Genomic DNA, 10,316 nt, shown 5'->3' with positions numbered 1-10,316 from the left:
TATGCAAAAAGAAGATTCCCCGTCACATCAAACTTGCGGTACATGCATAGAGTACTAAATGTTGACGAAATCAAAAACTAATTACACAGTTTGGTTGTACTCTGCGAGACGAACGTTTTGAGCCTAATTAGTTAACGATTGGACAATTATTACCAAATAAAAACAAAATGGTACGGTAGCAACAGTGCACCTGTGTTTTGGGCGGCGCCGAATCGGCTGATGAACTAAACGCGGCCTAAGCTCTCTATGCAAAGATCTCTATTGTAGCACAATGGCAGCACAGCAGCAGTAATTAGATTGCATCGCTGGGTAGGCACAGCACGCTGCAGTTCATCACCAGCCGCGCGTGTCTTGCTGCCGCCGTAGAAAAACGACGTAGTAGCTATAAGTATAGTAAGAACAAGCAGTGTACAAGTTGCCCATAATGGCGCTGGCCTCTGCAGCTGTGGTATTACCAGCTGCGGCGGTGGCGCTGATGGCGATGGCGTTACAACTGTCGGCCGCAGCAGCCACGGCGCCGATCGGGCAGCCCGGCTGCAACACCACCTGCGGCGACGTGAGCGTGCCGTACCCGTTCGGCTATGGGCCCTCCCGCTGCTACTGGCCGGGGCTCAACCTCACCTGCGACACCAGCCACCACCCCCCGCGGCTGCTGCTCGGCGACGGCACCCGGGTCACCGCCATATTCCTCGGCAACAGCACGGTGCGCGTGGTCCGCACAGACCCCATCATCATAAAAACAAGAGGCGACTTATTCACCTCTGACGGCTGGAACGCCTCGCTCGATTTCGGCCGCGACTTCAGGGAGCACGGCTACCTGCTGTCGGCCGAAAACGAGCTCGTCGTCTTCGGATGCAACGTGATGGCGACGCTTTCCGCGGACATCGTTGGGGAAGAAACCACCAAGATCGTCAGCGGCTGTGCCTCCTTCTGCCTCTTCAGCGACCGCGGCGACCCCTTCATAGAGAACAACTTCGAGGTCGCAGACAAGTTCTGCACCGGCACGTCGGGCTGCTGCCGGGCGCCCCTCATTTCCAGCGGCGTGCCCGTGCCCAATGGAGTACAGGCCAGGTGGCTCTACAGTGGCAACCACACCTTGGAGCAGACTATTGAGCCTGTAACCGTGCTCGTCACGCCGCGGGGGTGGATCGACGACTCGGCACACTGGTTGGACGGATTCAAGGAGGTCCCCCTTCTCCTCGATTTTGGGGTCAAGCAGAACTTGCCAGAAAACCGCAGCAGCGTTGATTGCCCACAAGACGTACACCGCATGGTCTGCAAGAGTGAACACAGCTCTTGCCATGCCATGGACCAAGGCTACACATGCAGCTGCGACGAGGGTTACGACGGCAACCCTTACCTCGTCGGCGGGTGCCAAGGTTAGTTACCATATTGCATACTGTTAGTACCTCTCCAATACTTTGTTCCAAAAGTCTGGCCCAATTGGAAGTACAAAAATATTATTATACTCCTGCTGTTTTTTAACTGGCATATTAGTACCCGAAAAATGGGGGAGCCTTGTTACAAACTCTAGAAAATAGAATGAAAATAATGCACGTATATGCTAAAATGTACCTTTTTAAGCATATATATATATATATATATATATATATATATATATATATATATATATATATATATATATATATATATCTCGCAATGACATAAACCAAGAACCGTACCAATTTAACTTTTGTTACATAATCTTTATACTTGAAGAACATCATTCTCTTAGTGCTCTTTAAAAGTCAAGGATATATTCGTAATTAATCTTCTACACCAATTCATGCACATATATACAGAAGGCAAAATGAATAAAATTAAAACGATAGAGAATGAACAAGCTAGTACACTGGTGGTTCAACATTACTACAGATTTGACATTCACTGCCGGCACCATCGCTATCATTTTTCTTAAAAACCGGTAGTGATAGTGGCTAAAACCGACAGTGATAGGACCAATCAACACTGATATTCGGGTGTCATTTCTTATCACTGCTGGTTTTAGCTAAGAACCGACAATAATATTTTCATCACTGTCGGTTCAAGACACGAATCGGCAGTGACATATGCTGCACCAAAAACTTTATAAACTTCTCATATGATGTTTGATGAAGACGAGCTTTGTACCAAAGTTGTAGTACTCGACGAGATCTGCAACTTTGTACTTAAAACATTTTTGATTTGACATCATTTGGATGTCAAAATATACAGCACAAGATTTTATAGAGTTAATACCAAAGGGAGTCCATATGTTTTACAGTCACAAGTGAGTGTGTAGTGGTGGTTAAGAATCTCGAATGGAGAAGCGACCAAAAAAAGTATAGATCTCGAAAAGTTATGTAACTTTGTAGTTCACAAGTTTCTTATTTAAATTCATTATGATGTCCCTCTATTTGATTGGCATGATTTCATATAGTTAATACCAACTAAAGCTGTATGTTCCATAGTCATAAGTGAATGTGTAGTGATATTTAAGAATCTCGGATGGAGATGGAGAAGCGATCAAAACAAAAGTTGTAGATCTTAAAAAGCTATGCAACTTTGTAGTTGATAACCTTTTCATTTGAAATCATCTATCTAACGAAAATTACATTTGATTTCTCAAATTTAAAATTCAAAATTTTCAAACGATCTTGGATGAAAAAATGACCAATCAAAAGTTGTAGATCTCGAAAAGTTGTGCAACTTTGGTAGTTGATAACTTTTTCATTTGAATTCATCTATCCAAAAAAAATTACGGTCAAATTTTCTCAAATTTGAAATTCAAATTCTTCAAATGACCTCGGATGAAGAAATGAAAACCAAAGTTGTAGATCTCAAAAAGTTATAAAACTTTGTGGTTGATAACTTTTTCATTTGAATTCATTTAGGATCCCAAATATTGATTTTAAAACCAGAGTGATATAAAATGGGGAGAACAAATATCCCAAATGGACACAAGCGTCTTATAGGTGGAGTGGTTAGGGGACGAACACGCGAAGTAGGAGGTCTAGGGTTCGATTGTGTGGCTACCCAGTAGGGTCTCTCCTAGTATAAAAAAATATTCATATTTTTCAGCCAATTTTTTGGGTTTTCTAGAAACCCCATCACTACCGGTTTTTTTTAAAACCGGCACTAATGAGCCTCCTGATCAGTGCTGGTTAAAAAACCGGCACTGATGGCCATTTTGAACCGACAGTGATTTTGAGTTCTGTACTAGTCCTAGCTCATGTGATTTATTTAACATAATTGTGAATAAAGAAAAACAAATTGTCTTGTTGGATTTAGTAAGCAATTAATCTTAAGAAATAATTCAGCGCTGAAGTTCTACAGGAACTGGCCAAAGTTTAGCATTTCATAAGCAATTAATAACCAAAATAAATAATTACAACAGCATTTCCAAACATTTTGGGACACTGCGCGGACGGCGCAGCCCTCTATGGCAGTTCACCAGTTCGCAAACTAGCAGAATGTATACTCGAGATTTCCTCGCCAGGCTGGCCTAGCCTGATCAGGAGATGCTAGTCCGACGGAACTGCGAATTGTGGTGGTGTGGAATAGTGGAGATTTACTACACGGTTGGAGTTTGATCGAGGATTCAATGATTCACGGAGAGCAGCAGCCATGTTCTCGTTCCATGGAATTAGGGTATCATTTTATAATGCGGAAACGGAACGTTCCCGGAACCTTAACCCAGAAAGTGCAACATGGGAACTTCCGGTTCCCAGGGACGACGAGGCGACGAGTTTGATGGGGCCTATAGGCTTGTGGAGTCGAACACACGGGGCAGCCAAACAGGAACGAATACACCGCCGCAGCACCACAGCGATTTCTGGACTATACTGATGGGCTACACAAATTTAGCGCTCCAAAAATTCCAAGACCCTACTGTCGCCCGCCCTGTCGTCCATCCACACAGCCTGCATATTAGGAGTAGTTTTTATTCTAAGTCAAATATTTTTATTTTTAATACTAATTTAAATAATTTATAAGTTAACAACGTAAGATTTATACTTTTAAATTCAATATAAGAAATGCGTTTATAATATATAGTTCACATGTTGTTAACTACACGTATTTTTTTTAAAAAAATTAATGGTCAAAGTTAAAAATGTTTAACTTAGAACGAGCTTAATATGATATAAAAAATAGAGGAAGCATATGCTTTCGTGTTTATATGAAAGTCGAGAACTGTTTATTTTTGCCAATCACTTATTAAATTGTGATCTCAAGAAATGCTAGACAAATATAAATCTTATAAATTCTCATCAAAACCACAATCATATGGACATCAATTTGTAGACTCTAATCATCATTGATAATAATAACCGTTGGATCTGTTTTTCCTAAATAATTACTCACATTAATAATTGCAAAAAAAAGACAAAGTAATCTTTGAATATGTATGTAAATTACCCACCTATGCCATTATAAAATATGATTTAAGGTAACCCTAAATTTTCCTATAATTACCAGCCTGCCATTGATAGATAATCTACTTAACCTCTTAAATTTGCATCTTAATTACAATTTATTTCATTATTAAAAAACTAAAATATCCTCTCAAATCTACATAGAAATTACCAACATCTTTTATTACCAAAAATGTTTAAGTAACCACAGTGTTTCTATATCACCCACTTCTATATTAATATTAATATATTTACATGTGCCAAAATGCAGATCAAATACACACGCATGCATGAGCGTTGAATATACATGTTATGTTTTAGCTTCATGAAACATACTTCAACTCATTTACTAATGATACTAACAAATCATTTAAAATTATATTAATAATTGTGACATATAATTTATAAAAAACATATTTTGTATTTGTGTATACATTTAACTAAAATATTTTACACATCTATATTGATAAGTGTAATCATAAGAACTCTTTTAATAATAAAGAAACATTATTATGCATATAATTTTGTAATAAGAAAATTCAAACATCATGAAAAGTTGTGGAGGTTAATATACACTAAAGGTGCTTGCAATAGCTTGTATTTGAGATTTATTTCCAATAAATAATACCATCCTCCTGATGTTATCATTGCTATCTTATCTTATATCTCACTTCAAGCTTGACCGCTAATCTTAAGCGATATGGCGCATGTTTTAATTAACTAGTATGCAATTTTAGTACTATAATTTATGGCATAAAATCTTTATTGTCAATAATACAAAAAAGAAGATTTAGTAAATTATACAGTAAGTACAAAAGTTTTATCAACTCTTTCGGATAAAAAATCTATAGTAATAAGACTCAAATTTTAAAATTTAAATCTAGATCCATGGCATCATAAAATATAGTTTAAGTTAAGGTTTTGGCTATATATTAACCAGACATGGAGACGCCTTGCAAAGAAAAACATATGGATAGATGTCAAAATATATAGATTAGTAGTCTAGTAGTCTATAACACTACCCAAAATAGAAAAATATGTGTTTTTTAGGATTCTAACTCGAAACCTCAACGTTCATGTTTCCTCAAGCACATGTACTAGCTAAGCTACATGACACATATGACTATATAGCTAAAACTATTGTTTTAACTACACATTTTTAATCTTATATTATATACTGGACACTCAAAATAATCTCAAATGAAAAAAGTTGTTAATTATGAAGTTGTAGATCTCGTCGAGTATGACAATTTCGATGTTAACTTTGTCTACATTTGACATTGCTAATCATGTCAAGTATGATCTCATATTTGGTCTCGTAAATCATCTCAAATTTAAAAGTTTCAACTACAAAGTTTTAGATCTCCTTAATCTCTACAATTTTGATATAAAAGTTTATCTTAATTCGATCTCATATGAAAAAGTTATGATTTTTTTGTGCAAAATAGCTATCACTGCTAATTCAAGCCACGAACCGGCTATGATAGGTGGACTATTACAGTCGGATCGTGACTTCAACCTACAGTGATTACCATGTCTATCACTCTTCAACCGGCAGTGATTACCATTTCTATCATTGCCAGTTAAAACCACGAACCGACAGTGATAATACATGTATCACTAGCGGTTATACTATCACTCATGGTTGAAGCCACAAACCCACAATGATAAACCTTTTCACTGCCGCCTCTAATGCAACCGACAGTGATAGTCCGGCAACAAGTTCTATAGTAGTGTAAGATCGCAACTGAACTGTGACTACACAAAGTAGCATGGAGACAAAGCCTAAAAATTAATATAAGTAATTTATATTAGTGATAGGAATGATTGAATATAGTAATACCTAACGATTATATATCATAAGATTTTAACACGTGTGAGAGCACATGTTGATGGACTAGTGCATTTAACATTTATATCGCTTAATATTACGGGTCCTTGCAAAAGCAAGAAGATGGATTATTAGTCTTATTTATTTCCACCGTGTGTGAATTGGTGGGTTAACTGGCTCTAGATGTCGACGAGTGCAAGTTACTTGGTGAAGACAGAGTGTGCTTCGGTGTATGCACCAACACGATCGGGTCATACTATTGCTGGTGCCCGCAAGGAACTTACGGTCAACCCGACGTCCAAGGTGGCTGTGTCGATTATAACTTCAACAAAGGTCAGTATCATCAGTTATGTCTCAAAAAAAAAAAGTATCATCAGTACAAACGCACCCTGGAGTCGCACTGGTTGCACACACAGACACAGCGGTATCTTACTCTTTTTTTTTTTTTTTTTTTTTTTTTTTTTTTTTTTTTTTTTTGCAGATGCTCTGTCGCCTACGGTGGCTACGATGCCGACAGGGACGGTTTTTTTTTTTTTTTTTTTTTTTTTTTTTTTTTTTTTTTTTTGCAGATGCTCTGTCGCCTACGGTGGCTACGATGCCGACAGGGACGGCCGGCTGCAACACCACCTGCGGCGACGTGCGCGTGCCGTACCCCTTCGGCTTTGGGCCCTCCCGCTGCTACTGGCCCAGGTTCAACCTCACCTGCGACACAAGCCACAATCCCCCGCGGCTGCTTCTCCACGACAACAGCACCGACAGCCTCCAGGTCGTCCACATCTCCTTGCGCAAGTCCACAGTGCACGTCGTCCATCACAGCAGCAGCACCGGCTGGATGCCCGATATCGGTGACGTTCGCCTCCCAGATATCGGCGAGCCCTATGTTCTGTCGACCAGGAACGAGTTCATCGTCTTGTCTGGGTGGGACGGGCAGTTTACCCTCTACGGGGAGTACAGAAACGGCAGCAGCAGCAACAGCAATAGCAACAATGGCGACCGTATCATCAGCCGAGCTGTCTGTGGGCCACCGGTCCGCACACCAACCCACCGTGGGTACTGTACCGGCCACGATGGCTGCTGCCACGCACCCATTCCTGCTGGCAGCACGCCCAAGAGAGTGGAATTCAAAGCGCTAAACTGGAATCCTGGCAACCATCGTCATGGTAATTGGCCGTTTTTCTTCGTGTTGGCGTTCATCTCGGAGGTGGGGTTGACTGATCAGTGGCACAAGATCGTCATCCACGACGATTACAGTTACAAAATGTCATCTCCCATTGTTCTACAATGGGCCGTTAAGCAAGGTTTGTCAGCGCCTGCTGCCAACAACTCAGGGAAGTGCCCAGGGGACGTGCTCAGCAACCTTTGCAAGAGTGAGCACAGCGACTGCCGACAAGAGAATGGAGGCTTTACGTGCCACTGCTCCAAGGGCTACGATGGCAACCCTTACGTCGCCGATGGATGCCAAGGTCACTACTAATTCCTCCTCATGCATATCTACTAGTATATGTATGTTTCCCAATGTTTGTTATTCTTTGGGAGACTTCCATTGTTTTTTGTTATTCATTCTCATTGGCTACAGATATTGACGAGTGTAACATCCCGGCGCTACGCCAATCGTGCTTGGGCGGCTACTGCAACAATTTGCCTGGGCACTATGAGTGTCGTCGGTGCCCGCGAGGAACCCACGGCAACGCTTCTGAGGCCCAAGGCTGCGTCATCAGGTCCCCAACAGGTGTGTGATAGATTCTCATGTCTCGATGAAGCTTTGGCTGACATTGTACCATATATATTGCATAGCTTGCGAAAATGATCATAACATATAGTGTATGCGTATGTACATTTTCAGGTTTAATCATTGGTTTGTCAGTTGCAAGTGGTCCGGCGCTCCTTCTGTTGGTTATGGGTATATTGTTCCTACTCCGCAAGTTAAAACAGCGCAGAACAAAACTACTGAAACAAAAATACTTCAAGCAAAATCGCGGACTACTGTTGCAACAGCTATTGTTCCAAAAGGCAGACATTGCAGAAAAGATGATAATACCATTGGATGAGCTTGCAAAGGCCACAAACAACTTTGACAAAGCTCGTGAGCTTGGTGGCGGAGGGCATGGTACCGTTTACAAAGGAATCTTATCGGACCTACATGTTGTAGCCATCAAGAAGTCAAAGATTACAGTCCAGAAAGAAATAGACGAGTTCATAAATGAGGTAGCAATCCTCTCACAGATCAACCATAAGAATGTGGTTAAACTCTTTGGATGTTGCCTAGAGACCGAGGTGCCATTGTTGGTTTATGAGTTTATCTCCAATGGAACACTTTATCACCATCTCCATGTTGAAGAACCGAGGTCCCTATCATGGGGCAGTAGGTTGAGGATTGCAACCGAGATAGCTGCTTCTCTTGCCTATCTTCACTCGTCAGTTTCAATCCCAATAATCCATAGAGACATTAAGTCCAGTAACATACTTCTTGATGATACAATGACATCAAAGATATCGGACTTTGGAGCTTCAAGGTACATCCCGGTTGACAAAACTGGGTTAACAACAAGGGTTCAGGGAACAATAGGATACTTGGATCCTATGTACTTTTACACCAGCCGCCTCACCGAAAAAAGTGATGTCTACAGTTTTGGTGTAATTCTTGTGGAGTTGCTCACTAGGAAGAAACCATTTTTGTATTTGTCCTCTGAAGGCGATGGTCTTGCTTCCCATTTTGTTAACCTACTTTCGGAGGGAAATCTTAGTCAGATAATAGATCCACAAGTTATGGAGGAGGGAGGCACAGAAGTCCAAGAAGTTGCTACACTTGCAGCATCGTGTATAAATTTAAGAGGTGAGGAAAGGCCAACGATGCGACAGGTAGAACATACACTACATGGGCTTGAGGGTCCCAACCGTTATAACAGAGATGGTATTGTAGCTATGGAACCTAGAAATGACAGCATTATGACGGACAATCCATCACTGAGTGGACAAGGGCAAAGATATGAGAACCCATGTAGCAGAAGATATAGTTTGGAGCAAGAGATGATGATGTCTGCAAGCTACCCTAGGTAGCAGTGCTCTTTTTGCGCATTAGCATAAAGGACTCGTTAACTTCTACTAGGAGTAACTACACATGTGCATGATGGTTGAACTCAATGCACTCACCATCTCGCTTTTGTTTCGGTAGCACGATTCCAGTGTATTCGCTCTCCACCTTTAATAAAAGTGTAATCCAGATGAGATACAGTTATTTAATTGCTTTTAGTTAAATTTTTCTTGTCTGACTCGTCCCATTTACCAGTTGATTCGTACGGCTTCTCCTAGAATAATACAAGAAGGAAGTCATTTCTTTTGTGACGACGCTGCGTGCCCTGTGCCAACTGGATGTCGGCCTGGTGCCTTGGCATAAACTGCGGGTTGTCAAAAAGAGCATCTGGCTCGGGGGTCGAGATCGCCCGCGTGCTTGGCCAGAACACAAGGCCTTGTTTAGATCACCTCCAAATTCAAGTTTTTTCACTCTCTCTCCATCACATCAATTTTTAGCAGCTTGCATGGAGCATTAAATGTAGGTAAAAAAAATAACTAATTACACAGTTTAGTTCGAAATCACGAGATGAATCTTTTGAGCTTAGTTGGTCCACGATTGGACAATATTTACCAAATAAGACGAAAGTGCTACTATTCATCAGGTTGAAATTTTTTGCAATCTAAACATGGCCCAAGTCGCCCTCCTTTTTATGTCCCTATTTTCCCTGTATGTACACGTTCAGCGCATGTTAGGCCCCGTTTAGTTCCGAAAATTTTTGGTTTTTGGCTACTGTAGTAATTTCGTTTTTATTTGGCAAAAATTGTCCAATTATGGACTATTTAGGCTTAAAAGATTCGTCTCACGATTTCTCGGCTAACTGTGTAATTAGTTTTTTTTTGTCTACATTTAGTACTCCATGCATGTGCCGCAAGATTTAATGTGACGGGAAATCTTGAAAATTTTTGATTTTTGGCTTGGAACTAAACGGGGCCTTATTCTGACGAACAAATGAGGCGCACACGGTCCACCGCTGTGTGTTTGCGCCTCGTAGACATATCAATTTGGGAAAGGCGCCAAC

At 40.9% G+C, this 10,316-nt stretch overlaps 1 protein-coding gene across 1 annotated transcript; it reads left to right on the top strand.

The window, feature by feature from the left end:
• Positions 1–424: 424 nt before the first annotated feature.
• On the top strand, positions 425–9,282 carry LOC136490024 (wall-associated receptor kinase 2-like). Its single transcript, XM_066486527.1, has 5 exons — positions 425–1,379; positions 6,409–6,558; positions 6,795–7,688; positions 7,802–7,954; positions 8,069–9,282. Exons 1-5 carry the CDS (start codon positions 425–427, stop codon positions 9,280–9,282), a joined length of 3,366 nt encoding a protein of 1,121 aa, XP_066342624.1.
• The last annotated feature ends 1,034 nt before the right edge of the window (positions 9,283–10,316 follow it).

This window comes from Miscanthus floridulus, chromosome 10, assembly GCF_019320115.1.
Source record: "Miscanthus floridulus cultivar M001 chromosome 10, ASM1932011v1, whole genome shotgun sequence".
In the NCBI taxonomy this organism is placed as follows: domain Eukaryota; kingdom Viridiplantae; phylum Streptophyta; class Magnoliopsida; order Poales; family Poaceae; genus Miscanthus; species Miscanthus floridulus.
This window is presented reverse-complemented; position numbering and strand designations above follow the sequence as displayed.

Coding starts and splice junctions, on each gene's coding strand:
- LOC136490024 (XM_066486527.1), top strand. CDS start 425: ATGGCGCTGGCCTCTGCAGCTGTGGTATTACCAGCTGCGGCGGTGGCG. Junction 1,380..6,408: donor CCTCGTCGGCGGGTGCCAAG/GTTAGTTACCAT, acceptor AACTGGCTCTAG/ATGTCGACGAGTGCAAGTTA. Junction 7,955..8,068: donor CGTCATCAGGTCCCCAACAG/GTGTGTGATAGA, acceptor GTACATTTTCAG/GTTTAATCATTGGTTTGTCA.